The sequence below is a fragment of the Canis aureus genome, unplaced genomic scaffold, assembly GCF_053574225.1.
Source record: "Canis aureus isolate CA01 unplaced genomic scaffold, VMU_Caureus_v.1.0 NW_027326424.1_RagTag, whole genome shotgun sequence".
NCBI classification, from domain to species: domain Eukaryota; kingdom Metazoa; phylum Chordata; class Mammalia; order Carnivora; family Canidae; genus Canis; species Canis aureus.
The window spans coordinates 341,671-363,447 of record NW_027554415.1 but is presented as its reverse complement, the minus strand read 5'-3'; the positions used below and the strand labels follow the sequence as shown (position 1 = coordinate 363,447).

The window sequence follows — 21,777 nt, the reverse complement described above, 5'->3', positions numbered from 1 at the left end:
GGAATAAACGGGAAAGGAGAAAAAAATGAGTAGGAAATATCAGAAAGGGAGACAGAACATAAAAGACTCCTAACTCTAGGAAACGAACTAGGGGTGGTAGAAGGGGAGCTGGGCGGGGTGTAGGGGTGACTGGGTCACAGGCACTGACGGGGGCACTTTATGGGATGAGCACTGGGTGTTATTCTATATGTTGGCAAATTGAACACCAATAAAAAATAAATTTTTTAATAAAAATAAAAATAAACTTTATAGACAGCCTGAGGCAGGACAAAGTCACTTGAGGACGATGACGGTGCGGAGTTCACTGTCGCTCTCCTCACCCAGGTCTTCAGCAGCTGAATCTGCAGCCCGAGGCTTCTCTACTGGGGCATCACCTTTCTCTCTGCAAAAAAGAAGAATGCCTTTAACTCTGTAAAGGAACAATTAAACTTTTCATAATTAACTCATTTTAGAAAAGAAGTATAAATTGTCCCCAATCAGGTACCCTGGTTCCTTGTTGAAAATCTCATCCTCATCAGAAGAATCCCTGTCGTGTAGCTTCTGTGCCATGTTTTTCTTCCGTGTGGCATTGAGAGGTCTGTACATGTCCCGAAGCCAAAGTGGCCACCTTCTCCAGAAAAAGCCCTAGAAAACAGAAAGGACATTGTTAATTCTGCATTTCCCCTGCTCTCTCCAGCCATGGGACTTTATCTTCCTCAGATTTACCTGATTCTCCCGTTGGATTGAACATCTCTTATGCAGCAGAGAATTAAAGAAGAGCCTTGGAGGAAACACATATGCAGACAATTAGTGATTCACGCCATTTCCCATGCCTCTCACAATGTGTATCTCTGGTCCTATTAGGACATCTCAGTCCATAATCACAGGAAGCAAAATCACTACAGACCTCGGATCCTGAAAATAATCCCATGCATGCTACACTTCCAGAATTTTCCCATGTCTGTCCATAATGGCCCCACAATTTCTCTGGGGAGGCCTTTGTATGTGGCTTGGCATTGAGTATAAGCAAGATTTTCATCCTGCTCACCTGGGCCTATGGCCAAGTGCCCTCGTGCAGTGAACAGACTGTGCAACTATAACACAGAAGCACCTTACTCTCTCCAGAAGCAGTTTACTTTGGTCCCCTTTGGACTTTGTCTCATAGGCATCATTTGCTGGGGAGGAGGAGAGAGAGGTGTTTCTATTTTCCTAGCTGCTTTATCCTACAAGTTGATTCACACCAAATAAATGCACGAGTCCAACCAACAAAGTTACCTAACTCACTGACTTTCTCATTGCAGGCAGTGGCTAATGAGTGAGTGAGGAAGGTCACAGCCAGCACTAAAACACAAAATATTATTTTTGAATATAAACAATATAGAAAGAATCAGAATGTATAGTAAGTTTGTCTTAGAAACTGCTTATGTTGGCTCGCCCAGGTGGCTCAGCAGTTTAGTAATGCCTTTGGCTCAGGGCGTGTGTGGTCCTGGTCTGGGGATGGACTCCACATTAGGCTCCATGAGAGGAGCCTGCTTATCCCTCTATCTCTCTGCTTCTCTCTCTGCGTCTCTCATGAATAAATTAAAAAATATTTTTAAAAACCTGCTTATGTCTTGACAGTATGTATGTACGGAGTTGTGACATAAAATGTAGCTCGCAGCCCAAGAACAGTATAATCAGAGGAGAAGTGCCCCTCTGGAAAGGAACCATCTTCTGACACTCAGTAGCAGTATGCCCATGGGGCAATTTACCTTCCCTTTCTTCTCCATTTCCTTATTATAAAAGGAAGAGACAAACTATTACCTAAGGCCTCTCCCAGTTAACAGTCTATGGAGTCTGGACAAAGGGAATGGAGAGTGGTGGATCAAAAACTAGGAGGAGGAGGGAAGTTTTCCTGCCACTTTACAGGAAGGAGTCCTATTTTTCTGCCTTCCATCAGCCTTGAAGACTAGGCCTCTTAGCCCAAGACTCTGTAGCCAGGCCTGATGGTCACTACCAGCAGGAACAGGTGCACCCAACCCCTCTCCACCCTTTTTCTTTAAAGGAGTAGTGACAGTAGATGCTCTGTGTCAGTTCCATTCTAACTCAGATTTGTCTGGGAAGCTAATTTTGCTGGATCCAGGCAAAGCATTAGACCAAATCAATATTCTTTCTGCCTTTGGTAGTTTCCTGGGTGTAAAACAAGGGGAGTGAAATAGGAGTTCTAAAATCTAGTTCTGAAATTCTGCTTTAATAATTGCCAATTTACCTTGAGCCTCCTTCTTCATCTTCCACTGGTGCTGCTCTATGAGAATAAATCTGTTTTGGAAGAAAACATATCACAGGTACCCATCTCAATGACCATGCCTCCAAATCTGTATTCATTCCTTTGTATTTTAAGTCTTATTCAGCCTTTTTGGAGAGCAGGAATTCTATTTTTTAGTAGTCCTTTGACTCTTCCATAGTCCCAACTTGGGAACTTGTGTGCATCTGGCAATACATTTTATTGACTGTTTTAGATGACATCCAACAGGTAATTCCTAATAAAAATTCTTAGAAGTAAGAAAAGAAAAGTATCTACCAGAAACCTAAATAGCAACATTGTTTTAAAGTCAAGGACAAGAGTTCAATGCCTATTATTCCTGTTACTATTCATCACGTTGAAGAGGTCCTAATCAATGCAATAGGAAAACACTTCTTTTAAAGATTCCAGGCATCTCAATGCAATAGGAAAAATTAAGTATTGGAAAGTAAGAAACAAAACATATTGGCATATGAAATTATGGACAACCTAAAAGGCCCAAGAGAGTCAACTTAAATTTTACTGTAGTGGGATGCCTGGGTATCTCAGCAGTTGAGCGCCTGCCTCTGGCTAAGTGCATGATCCCAGGGTCCTGGGATCAAGTCCCACATCAGGGTCCCTGAATGGACCCTGCTTCTCCCTCTGCCTGTGTCTCTGCTTCTCTCTGTCTCTCATGAATAAATAAAATCTTTAAAAAAATAGAAAAATAAATTTTACTGGAAGTGCTCTGAGAATTCAGTAAGATGGCTAAATACAAAATCAAGAGCTCAACATGCAAAATGCAATAGCTTTTTTACGTTCCACAAATAACTAATTAACAAATGGAAGAATGGTTCCATTTATAATATCAATAAAAGGAAGGATACCTCGGTGGCTCTATGGTTTAGTGCCTGCCTTCCGCCTAGGGTGTGATCCTGGAGTCCCGGGATCGACTCCCACATCAGGCTCCCTGCATGGAGCCTGCTTCTCCCTCTGCCTGTGTCCCTGCCTCTCTCTGTGTGTGTCTCATGAATAAATAAATAAAATCTTAAAAAAAGATTAAAAAATATCAATAAAAGACATAAAGTACCTAGGAATAAACTTACAGCAAAGAATGGGGAAGACCTTTGAGATGAAAACATTAAAATTCTTCTGAAGGACTTTAAGAAATGAATACATGATGATACCATGTTCCTAGAATATTGCAAAGATGTCAATTCTCCTCAAACTCAATGCAATCCTATTCAAATCCCAAGATAGTTTTTCTTTTTTTTAAATAAAAACTGGCCAGCTGACATTTGGTAAAGGGATATGCAAGTCTAGCTATGAAATGTATGAAAAAGGAGATCAAAGAGCATGAGCGTAACTCTACCAGACATCAAAATAGGTTATTATAAAGCAATTGGAATTAAGTATATAGTGTGATATGGGAAAGGAAACTGGACTGATAAGAATCCAGATAAGAAAAGTATTTTAGAGACGCCTGGGTGGCTGAGTGGTAGAGCATCTGCCTTTGACTCATAGGGTGAACCCGGGTCTGGGGATCAAGTCTCACATTGGGCTCCCTGAGACGAGCCTGCTTTTCTCTCTGCCTATGTCTCTGTCTCTGTGTGTGTGTGTCTCATGAATAAATAAAATCTTACAAAAAAATAGTATTTTAGATCTGTTAAGAAAGAATGAACCATTCAATAAAAGATTTTAAAGTAACTGGTTCTTTCTGTAGGGGGAAAATGTTAGATCCCCTACCTCAACCATACCTAAAAACAAAACAGATCTATACAGGTTGAAAAATATAAATTATAACAAATATAAGTATAGACGAAGACAGTATAAAGGCAACAAAGGCCTCGCTAACAAGACCCACATCCCATAGGCCACAAGGAAAGAACTCGCATATATGGTGACAGACTCAAAACATCTCCCATTTCTTGTAGTCTCGCCCCCTTCACCCTTGGATTGTTGGTCATCTTCTGGTGACTGATAAAACTCTTTTCATATTAAATATATTAATCCTTTCAGTGGCTTCCACTGAATTTCAGTGTTTCAAATGCTGGCCAGTGTTTTCATCTTTAAGGAGACAGAACAGTGGAATAAGAGCACAGGATTTGCAGTTAAGTAAAACTGGGTTCTGCTTTGGGTTTTGCCACTGGAGCCTTAAGCTGATCCCCTTTTATGTATGAAAGAGGGATGGTAATATTGTCCTCCCAGGGTTGTGGGCATGAAATTGGATATGGAAAATTCTTCTTCCTATGCTTGGCATAAACCAGTGCCAAGTCATTATGGAACTGAAGAAAAGGTAAACAGGCAACCTCCAGCACAGGTGACTATAAACATGACATGCTTTGGAGTAGCCTGATGCAGGATTTTAGCTACAGTATTTTAACCAAAACTATTCACATAATTCAGTGTGTGGAAAAAGCTGCTGAGTAAATCTAATTAATCAACAAGATGATATTTTTATCTTTAAGCCATGTCCTTTTTTCCAGGATGACTGATATAGCTCCATGAGGGTGGATACTATCTCTCATCATTTCAACCAAGGAAAGAAATCAGTGGTAGTCTGAAAGTGGCTGGTGAGTACATCTAACCACAGAATTTTGAGTTGAGGAAATGTTACTATCATGTTAACTTGGCCTTCTTAAGCCTAACGTCCCAAAACAGTCTAATGGCTTGTTGCCTTGTTTATAATCCATAAATCACCTGGCAATGGAAAGTTCCTTTAAAAATCCCCAGAATAGGGCAGCCCCAGTGGCATAGCGGTTTAGCACTGCCTGTAGCCCATTGTGTGATCCTGGGGACCCAGGATCAAGTCCCACATCAGGCTCCTTGCATGGAGCCTGCTTCTCCCTCTGCCTGTGTCTCAGCCTCTCTGTGTCTCTCGTGAATAAATAAAATCTTAAAAAAAAAAAAGAATTGCTTCTCTTTAAAAAAATAAAATAAAATAAAAATCCCCAGAATATACTTTGCAATAAAAGAATGAAGTACATGTCAGTCTGTCAGACAGAAGAGAAATACCAAGTATCAGTAAGTGAGAAAGTGGCTTTGATTTTAAGTTTGTAAATTCTGAATCTATTATAAAGACAAAAGATTTTCTGGAAATCTGAATTAATGGTTGTTCTTACCTCAATGAGACAGAAAACTATAATCAAAATCATTACTACTACAGTCACAGATATTGCCAAGATGAGTTTGTTGTTATAGCCATAACCTGGAACTTCTTTTGTGAGCTAAAAAAACAAAAAACAAAAAACAAAGAACAATTTTTTAGAAATCAAAGAAAAGGATGAAAGCTAACTATTCTTAAGCTACTCTAAAACCTCATTCTTTCAGTGGAGTGGCGTATAGGTTCTTAAGAAATATACCAAATCTAATGTGTTATATAATTTTATCATTAGCCCTTTCTTCAATAATATATTTATCTTGTATGTTAAGTCCTCTTCTCATCTACCTGGGAAGAGTGGCACCATTCTCTAAATGAGCAAAGTGGCAGATCACTGTCTCAGCCAACATTAATGGCTAAGACAAGACCCAGACTGGGAGGCCCTGGTCCTTGTGCGTGGGTGCTTTAATTGCATGTCCTAAACTGACTAAAAGTTCAGACCCCATGGTTCAGGAGTTATCCTCACCTCACTTGACTTCTGCTCTTTCTGTTCACTCTGGGCTTCTGTGCTCTCATTGATATAGTTCTCAGTCTTCCATTGGTCTGTATCCCACTCTGCCTTGGACACCTTTACTTCCTGCTGCTCGCTGAGAAGCTTCATCAGGAGGCCTGTTCTGGAGATAAGCTTGGCACAAGCCAGTTGCACATTGGTCTCAGAGCAGTCCATTTTCAAAGTCCGGATAACATGAGAAATGAGCCTTCTCACGTCATTATTCGGGATGAGGGACCGTAGCTGCTGGTTTAGCTGAATTTCAAATAGATCACCTGCGGATGAGAGCTTTGCAACACTGAAGCCTGTGGGCTTTGGGGGCAAGTCAGTGACCAAGTTGTGGTATTCCCATTGTGTTTCATTGGTTTGTTTAACAGTCGGCACAAAGTTGTCTCTGGTGGTAGTAGAATATGTATTGGAAAGATTCCTACGGTTTGTGAATTCAGGGGGAGTTTGTTCTGATACAGTAGTGCTTCCTGGAGAAATAATTTCTTCAGAAGCATTCTGTGCAGTAGTGTTTTCTACAGTAGTGTTTTCTTTAGAAGGTTCTGAAAGAGTAAATAATTCTGGAAAAGGATTTTCCTGAGTTCGTTTTTCTGAAGATGAAATAGCCTCCTGTGAAGGGGAATCGATGAGGCTCCTGACGGCAGGCAATGGAGGCCTCTGTGCAGGCATCAATCTATTCGAGAGTGAGTTTTTCTTTCTGAACTTTTTACTTTTTTTGGTCTTGGGTGTTCTTTGGACTATACGTGAGCGAATTTTATGGAAAATATACTTTTTTCCAGAATGCGAGACTGGTCTGGAAATCTCCATTTCCCTAACTCTAGCATTCGCATCTTCTAAAACAACAATGGGGTAGGTTAAGTCTTCTGATTTGTTTCTCACCTTAGGTAGGGATTTTGGAGCAGTGGAGGCAGAAGGCCTGCCCATTATGTATTGCTTCGGGAAAGAAGAGGCTGCTGCCTTGTGCTCCTTTATGAATGAAGACTCTGTGTGGATGGAGTTTCCCACTAATTTCCTGGGCCTCTGGGCCATGTGAAGCTCCTCCAGCTCCCTTGGGGATGGTCCACTGAGCCTTCTTTCTTTGGCCATGTTCTTCACAAATGACTGGGCACTCTGTTTCCCTTGGGTGCTCTGAACGTCCACTTCCTTGTAGTGCCTTTTCTGTAGGTCCTTGGGGCCCTTGAGAACCCTGTTTTTTCTAAACCGCCTCTTCCGTACATTCTTAGCCTTGGGAAGGGTCTTTTCCTGTCCTTGGGCAGTTTCCAATTTCTTTGGAAAGATTTGGCGTTTAAATTTGGGACCTAAAATCCCGGGAGGTATAAGCATGGCAGTTTTTTCTTTCTTTTTTACCTCATCAATTTTTTCTTGAATTTCTGCATCTAACAAATTTTCCAGGAAAGAGAGTTTCCTCAGTTTATTTTTGTAAGTTGAATTGTTGGGTCCAGGTTCAAGAGAAGGGCTCTTTGTGTTGTTTTTCAAGTAACCCACAGGCTTGTCTCCATCTTGAACATTTGAAAACAGAGTTTTAATGAATGGTAGTAATGTTGATTCTACATCTTCTACATTTCCCTCTGAGAAATAAGGTAATATGTAATTCAGCGCACTGATAACATCACTTTCATCATTAAAGTCTAACTGCTCATTCATAAAGGCTGACAGACCGATGCCATTTTTGTCTGAGGATGCCTTCTCTGGCTCAATTGTCAGCTCAGTACTGGTACTCTTCTTCCGGGCTTTTAATACCTTCATGAATGATCCTTCTACATTCATTATAGATACTTTTTCATCTGTCAGAAAAAGAAGAGACTAGTTTTGATAATGAAAGGCTGATAGCACAGTTTTTGTCAGTCCGCAGTCATACATCCCAGTCATAAAAATTAAGAACCAGCAAATATCTGAGTACCATTATCAAGGACACAAACTCAAACTTGAACCTATATTGGCAACAACAAAAGGAGAAAAGGGTATTTTTTTAAATGGCTATTTCTTCAGAACCTTTCACAACGTGAATGACTACATTTAGGATTATTCCATAATCCTTGGTCTCCAAGGGCCAATTATCTAGCACTTAAGAAAAGCCAAGTCTGGAAGACACTCAGCTAAACTGTCTGCAAATCTACTGTGACTCCTGGTATTCATATACCCTGTCCTGTACTGCTTCAGATGCAGTGGGAGCAGGGGGTTTCCTCCTTCTATCTCTTCAGTGTGCTTGTTTTCTTGCTACTATCACAGATGCCCATGAAAACACCCACTGCTAGTAGGGCCTCATCTGGACATGCCCTCTCCATCTACCCATCAATTACTATGCTTGGTCCCTGCTCCCATATATTGCAGCTCACACAAAACATAAGCTCTAGACAGAAAAAAAGCACTAAGTCCACCCTGGCTCTTTGCTTAAATTGGGCAGGGAACGAGTGTAGGCTAAGAGATTTTCCAGGTATGAGAGATATGCCAATGTGGAATGTTCGATAAATCAATGGAATAATACTTGAGGTTTTAAAATGCAGAAGGGATAAAGAAATTTTTTGTCAGAATGTGAAGAAATATACTTCACTTTCATTTCTAATATTTCTAGCTTTAGTTATTAGGGTACCATCCAGAGCTTCCCACTACATGAAAGTCAGCATATGGCTTGTGTACATGCACAGTATCATCCAACCGAGTTTCATTTCCAGAAGAATTAGAAGTATTTTCAGCGGTGTTGATGAGAGTCAGAGGAGGAGGTAATAAAGGTCACAAGAAAGGAGGAGCAACGGGCTTGTAGAGAGCCCTAAACGGGACACTTGAGTGCTAGGCAACAGTACTTAACACCTCTGATCTAATTTTTCCTCACCTGTAAAAGGAGGCTAAACATGCCTATTCTGCCCACCTCTAAGAGATAAGGGAGTAATTAGTAAAAAATTGTTTTGAAAAATAAGCAACATTGTATTTACAGAGGTAGCAAAGTGTTATTTATGATGTACCCTAGATCATTGATAGGGAACCATATTCAAGCTATCTGGGTGCAGAAGCACATTTTGGAAGTCATGAAGTTAGTGCCAATAAAACATAGTATACAGAAAAATACTTAAAAGTATCTGAGTGTTTTTGGATAGAAAAGCTGAGGATTCAGAAAAAGTTCAGAGTTGGACAGTCCAAGAATAGAAGAGTGCTCTGTATCCATAAGAAGGCAGCAGCTTCTGGTTAGGGAACAGGAACTCTCAGGCTCTGAATAAACTTTATCTATAAATCAGCATCACTTTTACTCTTGATAACTTGTAAAAACAAACAATAAACAAAAATATATCTCCACTTGTCATATAAGACAAGGGGGACCTGAGTTCTGATACATATGAAATTCGTTTACAAATTATGATGCATATGTTTTCATTTGGGAGTAATTAATTTAATAATGTAACTGAGAATCTGACTTATAACAAAGGAATAGTTCTTATAAATTTAGGGATTTTAAGGGTGCCTGTGTGGCTCAGTGGGTTAAGCATACAACTCTTGGTTTCAGCTCAGGTCATGATTTCAAGGTCATGGGATTGAGCCCTGCAATGGGCTCCACACTCAGTGGGGAATCTGTTTGAGATTCTCTCCCTCTGCCCCTCCTTCGACTCACATCTCTCTCTCTCTCAAATAAATCTTTGAAAAAAAAAAAGAAATTTAGGGGTTTGAACTGTAAGTGAATAAAAATAATGCAGTGACATCATTAGTTAAAAATTGATCATTGTTGATTAAAAATAAAAATTAAAACATAAATAAAATTTAAAATATACCATGAGGTGATTCCTGGTTGGCTCAGCGGTTTAGCACCTGCCTTCAGCCTAGGGCGTGATCCTGGAGTCCTGGGATCAAGTCCCACATCAGGCTCCCTATATGGATCCTGCTTCTCCCTCTGCCTCTCTCTCTCTCTCTCATAAATAAAATCTTTAAATATAAATATTATATATATATCATGAGGCAATTCAAACTCACCACAACGTGTGGCATTTGTCAAACATTCACCGTCACAATGCAGCTTGACTGTCTTGCAAACAACCTCAATATTATTTTTGAGTTGGCAGAGACAACAGGACATACGGCTAGGTAATATCCTATAAATGGAAACACAGAGCATTATATTAGTGGTAAAGGGGTTACTTGAGTAGAAGATTCAGGCCAAGGTCTTCACAGGGCTCTGCATAAAGGAATTCTTGTGGCATATGATGGTTGGGTAGGGTTGAGTAGGGACCAGTTGGCCAATTGTTGCTCATGAATATTATAAATAAAGAGAAGGACAGAGGTGCTCAACCAATAGGTAAGGATGGTAGGGGGTATGATATACCTAGAATAAGACAGAGATAAGAACTGGGTGACATTGATCAGTAGTTCAGTTCAGAAGTATCTCCTTCTGACCCAAAAGTCTCACTTTGGGTTAAGAGCATACAGGAAGAGGGTAGACTTCTAAGAAGAGTCTGAGTAAGTCTAAAATATGGCCCACATCAAGGATAGAAAGCAATCAATCAAAACTAACCCAAAATCTACACAGGTGTTACAACTAGCAGACAAGGATGTTTAAAAAGTTACTATAACTGGGGTGCCTGGGTGCCACTGTTGGTTAAGCATCTGACTTTTGGTTTCAACTCAGGTCATGATCTCAGGCTCATAAGATCAAGCCCCTCACTGGGCTCCTAGATCACTGTAAGTCTGCTTGAGATTCCTCTGCCCCACCCACGTGTGCTCTCTTCTTTCTCTTAAATAAATTATAAAATCTTTATAAAAAAAGTTATAACAATATTTCTTATGTTAAAGAAAACCAGACTGATGAGGCACCAGGGTGGCTCAATCAGTTAAATGTCTGCCTTCGGCTCAGGTCATGATCCCCGGGTCCCAAGATCGAGCTCCACATCAGTTTTGCTCCTCAGCAGAGAGCCTACTTCTCCCTCTCCTCTGCTCCCCCTGCTTGTGCTCTCACTCTCTGTCAAATAAATAAAATCTTAAAAAAAAATCCCAGACTAAGAAACCCATGTCTCTACTTAGTGAGTTATACAACAACTTCAAGTGGCCTAATATATGCATACGTAGAGTCTACAAGGGAGAAGAAATATAATTTGAAAAATAATAGCCCCCAAATTGTCCAAACAGGTAACCCTAATAAACCCACAAATCCAAGAAGGTCAATGAACTCTAAACACAAGAAATATGGACAAAACTATGCCAAAGCACATCATAATCAAACTTCTCAAGCCATCAATAAAGAGAAAATGTTAAAAATAAGCCAAAGGAAAAACCTCCACACAACATATAGGGAAATAGAGATAACAATGGTAACATATTTCTTGTTGGAATTAATGGAACTCAGTAGAGCAACATCTTTAAAGCAGTGAAGCGGAGAGGGGACCAACAACTATCAAACTAGAATTCTATATCCAGATCTTTCAAAAATAAAAGCAAAACAAAAGACTGAGACATACAAAAGCTGAAAGAAGTCATCATTAGTAGATTTACACTGTAGAAAAGCTAAAGAAAGTATTTTCAAGCAGAAGGAAAATGATTGCGATAGAAATGTGGATCCACACAAAAGGAAGAAGAACATTAGAACTGGTAACTCCAAAGGTAAATACATAAGGTTTTTCTTACTATTTAAATATCTGAATACAATATGATTTCACTTATATGTAGAATCTTAAACAAATGAAAACTGACAACAAAAAGAAGAGAGAAACAGATTCATGAATATGGAGAACAAACTGGTGGCTGTTAAAGTAGAGGGCGGGGATATGGTCAAAATGAGTGAAAAGACGTAAGAAGTACAAACTTCTAGTTATAAAGTAAGTCTCCAGATGAAAAGTACAATGTAGGGAATATAGTTAATAATACCGTAATACACTTATTGTGGTATTAATTCTTCAATCACTATGTTGTACATCTGAAACTAATTTAATATACATCAACTATACTTCCTAAAGGAGTTAACTTATTGTTTAAACAAAAAAATAATATAGTGTGCTGTTTAGAAGTAAAGCAAAATGTATGAAGACATTAGCACAAAGGCCAGTAAGGGAGAAATGAAGTACACTATATATTGTAAGGTTCTTATGCCAATCATGAAATCATATATTATTTGAAGATAGACTGTGAAAAGTTAAAGATGAACACTACAAGCCATTAAACTACTGCTAAACTAACAAAACCTGAGTTGTAATTAACTAGCCAACAAATAAAATTTAATTTAATTTAATTTAATTTAATTTAATTTAATTTAATTTAAAAGTGTACTCAGTCATCCAAAAGTAGGAAGAAAAAGAAAAAAAATAGCAAAACAAAGAACAGATGGGACACATAGAGAGTTTAGTAGCTTTAAATGTAGTCATGTTAATAATTACATTAGGTGTAATGGTATAATCACCCTAATTAAAATATAAAAAAGCAAAAGCCAACTATATGCTGTCTATAAGAATCATCTGCAATAGAAATATACAAGTAGGTTAAAAGTATAGAAAAAATTGTGCTATGCTAACAGTAATCAAAAGAAACCTTGGGTGGCTACATTACTGTAAGACAAAGTGCATTTCAAAGTAAAAAAATATTACCAAGGATAAAGGAGGTTATTCCATCATTATAGGAATATCAACTAATAAAAAAGACATAACCTAAAAATTTATGCATCTGATAACAGAACTTCAAAATATATGAAGGAGAATGGCAAAGAGAGACAAATAAATACACAATTATAGTTGGAAATTTCAATATTGCTTTCTAAATAATTGACAGAAAAATATATAGAAAATCAGTAAAGATATAGCAGACTTGAATAACACTATCTACATACTTGACCTAACTGACATTATAGAATGCTCCACCCAAAATCAGAGTACTCATTTTTTTCAAGTAGATACATAATAGTTACCAAAATAGATCATAGGCTCATCTAATACCAGAATTCATGGGTATAACACAAGCCTCAATAAGTTTAAAAGGATTTAAGTCATTCAACATATGTTCTGTGACTACAATGGAATTAAATTAGAAATGAACAGATTTGAAAAATCTCCAAATTATTTAGAAACTAAACAACATACTTCTAAGTAACCCTGCCAGTCAAAGAAATCAAAAGAGAAATTAAGAGCTATTTCGTACTAAAACTGAAACCATGTCAACATATGGGATGTTGCTAATGCGGTGTTCAGCTTCCCCAGTATCCACTTTTAAGAAATTAAAAAAAGAAAAGAAAATTAATCATTGAATAAGGAGAAGAAATAGCATAATAGAGATCAAGGCACAAATAAAGAAAATGGAAAACAAAAATAGAGAGGCCAGTGAAATGAAAAGACAGTTTTTATTTATTTATTTTTAAAAATTGTAATTATTTATTCATGAGAGATACAGAGAGAGGGGCAGAGACATAGGCAGAGGGAGAAGCAGGCTCCCTGTGGGGAGCTTGAAAAGGGACTCGATTCTAGGACTCCAGGATCACGACCTGAGCCAAAAGCAGATGCTCAACCACTGAGCCACGCAGGTGCCCCAAAAGACAGTTTTTGGACTCAGTGAGGAGTCTGCTTGGGATTCTCTCTCCCTCTTCCTCTGCTCCTCCCACTTGTGCATGTGCATGCACACACACTCTCTAATAAATAAATATTTTTTAAAAAGAAATTATAGGGGCAGCCCGAGTGGCTCACCGGTTAAGTGCCACCTTCTGCCCAGGGTGTGATCCTGGAGACCTTGGATCCAGTCCCATGTCAGGCTCCCTGTATGGAGCCTGCTTCTCCCTCTGCCTGTGTCTCTGCCTTTCATTCTCTCTGTGTGTCTATATGAATAAATAAATAAAATCTTTTACAAAATAAAGAAAGAAATTCTATGTGGAGGTCAAAACTTTGAGCTCATAATCTAGAAATTGATGAGGCCTCAAATGTCCTCTAATTAATTCTTCTGCTCTCAGGAAAGATTAATTCCAGAATCTATCAAGAGCTGTAGTTACTTCTTTCATTTATGAAAGTGAGACTCTTAAGAGAGATGAGGAGAGTTAGGGGCTCTGGAAGGTTCAAATAACAAGTCCTTAAGTTCAGAGTTTAGGCAAAAGCTGCTTATTCAATACTATCAGCCTACTAGTTAGGTATCTAATAGCTAATTGAGGCAATATTTTCCTTTTACTTTTCCTAGAGATTTATCCTGCAATAAGATACAATCTATTGAAAGACGTACATTTGAACCACTACCTTTTTTGAAGTTTATGTAAGTTACAAATATAAATTTCATTATATTTGGAATTTTTGTTAAACTTAATTGTAAACCTCTTTGCTACAATCATTTTGAAATATGATTGTAATTTTATTAGTAGAAAGCTACTAAAATTATGTAGCGAATCTTTTTTGTCTGTAGCAAAGATTAGTGTAAGAATTATTATACAGATCAGACTGAATCATTCTAGAGAAGTGGTTCTCAACTAGGGTGATTTTGCACCCAGGTGACATTTGAAGTGTCTGGAGACATTTTTGGTTGTCAGACTGTAGATATGCTACTGGCATCTAGTGGGCAGAGGCCAGAGATGGCACTAAACACCCTATAATGCACAGGACAGCCCCTCTTAAAAAAGGATCCAACCATAAATGTCAATAGTGCTGATGTGAAATATTTTTCTAGAGAAATAAAGATTACCTAACACAAGTATTTATTGAGCATTTACAGATTTGTATCTAATGCAACACATGTAGAAACATGAAAATATAAATCTTTCATGCAAATTTTTTAAATTTAAATTTCTAAAAAAATTTTAAAAGGCATATCTTCCATAGCGAGATAGTTTCAGGATATGGAGAGGGTATTGAGATTATGTTTCATCCTATATAAATTGGAATCACTGCCAAAGGGTAAATGTTCTGAAAGAATACCTTTTTTCCTTCTTCTTTTGCTTGTGTCTTTTTTTGTAGAAATGTTAGTTGCAATGTATTGACGGAAGTGAGCTTTGGAACATTTCAGGCCTGGCATGGAATGCAGTTTTTACATAAGCTGTAAGTGAAATAGAAAATAAACACATGTAAAAAATAAACAGACAAACAATATGTAAAAACATCATACATTTATTGGTTCAGTGGATGTTAAGCCCAGTATGAACTCTGAAAAGTATGTCTTAAAATCCATTCTTTTTTTTTTTTTTTCAAATGAAACTAAGGTACAAAGAGGCCAAGAGGCTTGTCTATCTCATAAATGGCACTCTCAGCTTTCCCTGTACTCAGCTTTGGTATGGGCAATAAAAGGCCCCAAGCAAATAACACCCAAGTCAACACTATCCTGGGAATCCATGACAATGATGCTTCTCCAATAGGGGCATGGTCCTTCAAATTCCACCTCTGAATTTAACTTTGATTCCTGCTAATGGGCAAAGTTCCTAACTGCTTCAATGCATGCAAAATAAAGCTTCAAAGAACTAAGTGTAGGGGAATTCTCCAGGGAGCAAAAGTGTGGGTGCTTCCTCAGCCATCAGCTTCTTTTAAATGGTAAAGCAGAAAGAACTGCTGAGAACCTGCCACAGGGCACTTCTCTCACCAGTTACCCAGAACATTATTTTTCAAAAAATGTATACCTCTGAGTAAATCATCTGGGGGCCATAAGAACCTTTGAGGTATGGTAAAAGATATTGTTTGTGTTAAGTTGTGTGAAAAATGTTCATGAAATACATTGCTGTAGCATAATTCCATGTGGCTATTTCCTGACTCTTCTTCAATAAGAAGTGTGTTATTCCCTTTCGGCTGGAAAATTCTGTGATTTCCTGGTGATATAAACAAATCATAGTGGGGGATGTTCAATGGCCTGAGGGGGATTTTAGACTCAAGGTGAAGATCTTCCTCTAAACGTGACTTTGGAAAAGATTATCTTACCTGTCTTGTAGTTCAGAAATATTATTTCACACAGTTTTTTTTAGGATAGATGAAGGTGTTGAGGGTGTGTCTGGAGCTAGAGGGACAGTTCCTGCAGATGCCTATCTGTTGAAGGCTCCTCTCTCCTCCCATTAATTTGCTGATGCCTAACTTGGAAAAAGACTACAGAGGGTCAGTTTTTTGCTTGCGAACACCCCGGAGAAAAGGCTCATTGGGTTTCTGCACCAGGAGGTTTTGGTGCATCAATATACTGCCTTAAACTCACCATCTTTATTTCTAAGCATGTTATCACACCAAGAGTCTCTTAGAAGAATCTGAATTTCCAAAAAAGAAAGAAAAGAAAGAAAGAAAGAAAGAAAAGAAAGAAAGAAAGAAAGAAAGAAAGAAAGAAAGAAAGAAAGAAAGGAAGGAAAGGAAAGAATCTGACTTTCATTATAGTTATATGGGCAACACAAGAAAGAATATGGGGGAATCAGTTGATAAAAATCAATGAATTCATTGAAAAACATTCACTGAGTGCCATGTCCAATACATGTCAACACTGTACTAAGTACTGGGGGTACAAAGAATAAGACAGGGACTGTCCCCAAGAAACTTTCATACTGGAAGGAGAAAGATGTTGACAGGAAAACACACGGGAGCCGTGCGGGCATCCATGCAGCAGGGTAACAAGGTAGGGGGTTGACAAGGTAGGGAACAGGTTGTGGGATAGAAAAGACTCTTAATGGATGAAGCAACAGCTTGTTTGTGTTGAGTTTCTGTGTGCATCTTAAATAACAGAAAAAGGTAATTAAAGAACCAGAGCTAGCCAGTATTGATAATAAATTAATACTCATGTCATGGGACTTGAATACAGCTTCGAAAACTAATTCACAGTTCCTTCTGAAAGATTATCACGATACAGTAAGTGTGTACTGGGGGTTAGGCTCCTTTTTTGTTTGAGGTCAAATTTTTCTAATAGACAAAGCTAGTCTGCTTTAGGAAATCTCTGCCATAGTGAAATATAAACTTCATTGCATTTCTTTCCAAAGGCAAGTTGCCAAGGGAAGATGCCACCCTTTGAATTAGTCATGTTACCTGTGTGACATGTTACCAAGGTGTTTATAAGTTGAAACAATATTTTCTCTGGCATTAAAGAAGTCTGTAAAATGTATAGGCCCTAGCTGAGGTGGATTTATTTTGAACTGACCAAAGCTTTAACTTCAGGGCTCCTCACTTCCATAGGCCCCTTCCAAGGTCTTGAGAGGAGTCCTAGCAATTTTTATATTCATAATGTTGCATGTTTTTATTAGACAGGATTTCCCAAAGTAGATGAGGTTCAGGCCCCACAAGACCTTGATTGACCCTGGGTTTCAGGTAATTATAACTCAGTAAGCTTCTTGAATGAAGCCTCTAAGTTATTGATAAATACTGACTGAACAAGTTAGCAGTGTGGTAAAGTCTATTTTGAATCTGAAATCCACCTCAAAGACATGCCAAGAGCTTATTAATGAGGTACCACCTTTGGAGGTTTTTGTTTTCTTTGGCTTTAATAAGGTACCACTTTTTGAATGGTAGTAATAATCATATCTCTTTCAGATAAAATCAGGAATGAAATAGATTATGGAAAACCAGCAGTGGTTGATAATCCAAAATGTTAAGTATACTTTTCTTCTTTTCTGACTTTAAAGTGCTTCTTCTTCATTCACCTACACAGGTCCAGACTGATGGATTGTTTTTAAAAATTCTTTTAGTCACTTCACTGGTTCTAACAATACAAGCTCCATGATTTTAGAAACTGAAAGACTCTACCATGTAGAAGGGCTATATCTTATGCAAGTAGAGTACATTGACATGCTGGCTTGTCTGTGGTACCTCAGTGTTGTGCTAAGAACATAAGCACTAAGAGAGAATAAGGAAATTCTAAGCCTTATCCCTATTGAATTATTTACCTCACTGTTGAGAATACCAATGAGGCAGGTGTGGCCATACTATGAAGGCAAATTGAGCTGCAGTCACAGAGACACCCTAATGCTTCCCCAGTCATCCAGCATTGGTTTCCTTTAGATAGCCGTGTGCACACACAAGTTTATACACTTCAGGGTATTGTCATCACTTTTTGGTATGTACTGGAAATCCTGGCAGCTTCTTGTTCAGATTCAGAAAGGCATAAACATTAAGGGTGAAAATAATAACTCAGTCTGTCCTTTGGGAGGACTCAGGGTGGCTGTTTTATTATTTTCTATTAGTAATAGTTCAAAAGGTTTGAGACAGTCATACCCAGCAACCACTATACTTTCCTTCTCCCAACTGCATCTTATTCTTCCCATGCATGTTATTAACGATACGTATCTTCTTTCTCTCGGAACCATAGCAGTTCCTCCTCTGCCCCATAATATTTCTTTAATACCTACCTCTATTAGGTGCTTACTGTGTTCCAGGCACTATACTAAGGACTTTTATGTATTGTACAAGCAAGATAGTGTGACCAAAACTCTTAGATAGTGCCTGCCACATGGAAAATACTCAATACATGCTCCCTCACACTGTATCTCATTTTCGTTTTTCCAACAGCTCTTGTGATGTAGATATTGTTATCCCCACTTTGGGGACAAGGAAATTGAAACACAGAGACATTGGGTAACTTGCCTAGGTTCACATTGTTGATAAGTGGCAAAACCACTTACAAGATTTGCAAGTAATACAGCTCCGCTTTCCCTTGTACTAGGAGCTAAATGATGACTATTTGGCTTTTGGTGCATTGTCTCTTGGAGTTGGTTTCTAACTGGAATAAGAGCTTTAGAGCAGAGAACTCCTTTTCCCTAAGACAATCCCATGCTTCTGGAGCTCCTGGCCATGCCACCTATGGGTATCCCCAGGCTTTCTGCTCACTGCCCCAGGGCAAATGTAACACCATTACTACTAGGCACCTACTCTATGCTCAGCCTTATGCAAGATGCTTTGCATATGGTCTTTCATTTAATCCTCAAATCGCCTTATGAGGTAAATGGTACTAAGACTCAGAGATGTTTGTTATTCAAGTCACTTCACCAGGAAGTGACAGCCAGAATTCAAGCCTAGGTCTGCCTGCTTCCAAGGGCGCTTGCTTCTTCTGCTGTTCCTCACTGCCAGGAACTCTTCTTTAAAACTATTCTCAGAACTTTGATTAAGATATAGGCTTACCATTACAGATTCTTTACATTTGGCCCCTCCCCTACCCCTGAGAAAGAATTTATGTGATAAAGTTAGTTAGAAGTCTTGTATTGAGGAGCTTCACGTGGGGAGTCACATTCTCGTGGCTCATGGACATATGTAGATGAATAAAGGAAAGGGGTTATCCATCCCCAAGTACTTCAAACATACTGGAACAGGGTCTAGGTCACTCTACTTATTTCTTCGACTGTCTTCCTTCCAGGAGCCAGTTTTCCCTGCCTGTCTTGGGATTCTAGGATAGATAGTTTGGAGTTTGTCCTATTTTAAATTTATTTTCACTGCCTACTTTGGATAGTTTTTCAGCTAAAGCTGTTAGGATTTCAGTACATTCAGGACAGTGAAGACATGCTTCAGTCCTCAATTCTTCTGTCTCCTTAGTTAATAGAAAGGAAACATAGTCCATCTATCTGGACCCGTATAGAAGAATTTGGAGAAAAAAATAAAAACAGGTAAGACGTGTTCCCTTATTTTGTGAGCTACCTTTAATCCGTCCCATTGTTCTACAGCAAAAAGCTTTTGCAAAAATGCAAGAGTTTTCCTCTTCAAATAAGGTATAGTTTTCAAAAAAATCATTTAGAATAATATCTCTTCAACTTTGATGACAAGACAGCCTTTAAAGCTAATAAAAACTGTTGTTTTATTTTACTTCCATAAAGATAACCCTGTGAATGTCAAAAAGCCAGTGGACTAGGGGTCAGCACATCTTTTATCTGCAAAATGAAGGAATTGAACCGAAAGGAAAATGATCTCTAGTGTGATGTCCTCAGTGAATCTAAACCACTCGTATTGTGGTTTGTAGAAAAGCAGTTGCTATGGAGTACTCCACCTGTAAACTTTTGGGTCAGTTCTCATTCTGTCCTTCCTCCAGGCACAGCCTTCATGAGGAAAAGATAGCGCTAAAGACAGGAGGAGGAACAAGGATAATTTAGAGTGGCCCCATATTTTGGTTTCACTAGTGATAAATGCAGGATGTTAACCTCAGTAGGACAAGGGCTGACTGGTTAAGAGGAAACACTGAGCTGATGGGTACAAGACCATGGGTGAACACTCAGGAAAGAGTGGACGGTTAGAGAACTGAGATAATTTGGGGGAAGGATAACAAACTGTTAAAACAAATAGTTTTGGCTACATAATGGTTTATAGTCATTGTTTTAAAACGCACGGAGGGAAGGATGCAGAGGTGGAGGAGCTCACAAGCACATAGCCCATCAGTGAGCTTATAGATTTTAATGCCAATTGTTTTTTAAAAGCAAAGGATAGGGCAGCCCCGGTGTCTCAGGGGTTTAGCGCTGCCTTCAGCCCAGGGCGTGATCCTGGAGACCCGTGATTGAGTCCCACATCGGGCTCCCTGCATGAAGCCTGCTTCTCCCTCTGCCTCTGTCTCTGCCTCTCTCTCTCTCTCTGTGTGTGTCTCTCATGAATAAATAAATAAAATATTTTTAAAAATAAAATAAAAATAAAAGCAAAGGACATTCAACATCTCAAAGTAGAGGAACTGTGCTTAACCAGACATGTGACACTCATATTCTTCCTCTTCATTATCTTGCTGAATAATAACTAGCATTACAAATCCAATACATTAATGGTACTGAAAAAAATCTAGAAGAATGGGAATAGGAAGAATAGGGGAGTTTCCAAGGCAAGAACAAAAATGTATGGCTCCCCCCACCAAAAAGTCTGTCTCCCAACCTCACTACCACTGGCTCCCTCTGACCTCAGTTGTAGAAGAGTCCAAGTCTTTTCTTTTCTCCACCTACCAACATATTTGGTGTTCTACCACCCAGTGCTCTATTTTTTTTTTAAATTTTTCTTAAATTTTTATTTATTTATGATAGTCACAGAGAGAGAGAGAGAGAGAGAGAGAGAGAGAGAGGCAGAGACACAGGCAGAGGGAGAAGCAGGCTCCATGCACCGGGAGCCCGATGTGGGATTCGATCCCGGATCTCCATGATCACGCCCTGGGCCAAAGGCAGGCACTAAACCGCTGCTCCACCCAGGGATCCCCAGTTCTTTATTTTTAATTGAGATATAATCCACATAATAGACTATGCAACATTGTAAAGTATACAGTCCAGTGGTATACTTCGATAGACAACAGCCACCCTAATTCCAGGACAGTTTCATCACCCTCCAAAATAAATACCGTACCCATCAGCTGTGACCACCCCCTTCTTCCCTCCTCCCAGGCAACAACTAATTCCCCTTCTGTATCCTAGATTTGCCTCTTCTGGACATTTCATACAAATGAGTGTCTAGCTTCTTTCACATAACTGTTAGCTTCAAAGTTTTTCCATGTTGTAGCATATATACCAGCACTTCATTCTTTTTGAAGGCTGTATAATATTCCCTTACATAGACACATCACCTTTTGTTCATCTGTTCCTCAGTTATTGGACTTTTCAGTTGTTTCCACTTCTATTATTAATAATGCTGCTATGAGTATTCACATACATGGTTTTGTGTGGACATATGATTTTAATTCTCTTGGGTACATACCTAGGAGTGGAATTGCTGAGTCACGTAGTAACTCTATGTCTAACCCTTTTGAGGAACTGCCAAACTGTGTTCCACATGTAACTATGCCATTTTATGTTCTCACCAATGTATGAAGATTCCACTTTCCCCATAATCTTGCTACCGCTTATCATTCTCCATCTGATTATAGCCATCTTAGTGAGTATAAAGTAGTATCTTATTATAGCTTTGATTTGTATTTCCCTAATGACTTAAGACATTGAACATCTTTTCATGTGCTTATTGGCCATTTGTGTATTTTCTTTGGAGAAATGTCTCTCTGAATCCTTTGCCCATTTAAAAGTTCAATTATTAGTCTTTTTATTGAGTTGTAAGAGTT

The 21,777-nt window shown here is 38.7% G+C and overlaps 2 protein-coding genes across 2 annotated transcripts in view; both read right to left on the bottom strand.

Annotated features, from left to right (window-relative positions):
- Positions 1-232: 232 nt before the first annotated feature.
- Positions 233-10,011, bottom strand: LOC144309492 (leucine-rich repeat-containing protein 37A2-like). The gene is made up of 7 exons (XM_077890583.1): positions 9,853-10,011; positions 5,866-7,679; positions 5,362-5,466; positions 2,228-2,277; positions 706-760; positions 485-624; positions 233-382 (listed from the first exon to the last, which is right to left on the bottom strand). Exons 1-7 carry the CDS (start codon positions 9,992-9,994, stop codon positions 274-276), a joined length of 2,415 nt encoding a protein of 804 aa, XP_077746709.1. The 5' UTR covers positions 9,995-10,011; the 3' UTR covers positions 233-273.
- A 3,525-nt stretch (positions 10,012-13,536) lies between these two features.
- The window catches only part of LOC144309484 (uncharacterized), a 109,152-nt gene continuing 100,911 nt past the window's right edge, over positions 13,537-21,777 (bottom strand). The window contains exons 7-8 of the mRNA XM_077890575.1: positions 14,745-14,862; positions 13,537-13,663 (exon numbers count right to left, since the gene is read on the bottom strand). The gene's annotated coding sequence lies outside the window, so the exon portion shown is untranslated. The remainder of the gene's footprint in view (positions 13,664-14,744; positions 14,863-21,777) is intronic.

Coding starts and splice junctions, on each gene's coding strand:
- LOC144309492 (XM_077890583.1), bottom strand. CDS start 9,994: ATGCTCTGTGTTTCCATTTATAGGATATTACCTAGCCGTATGTCCTGT. Junction 5,467..5,865: donor AAGAGCAGAAGTCAAGTGAG/GTGAGGATAACT, acceptor TTGTTTTTTTAG/CTCACAAAAGAAGTTCCAGG. Junction 761..2,227: donor GATGAAGAAGGAGGCTCAAG/GTAAATTGGCAA, acceptor GTTTCCTCCAAG/GCTCTTCTTTAATTCTCTGC.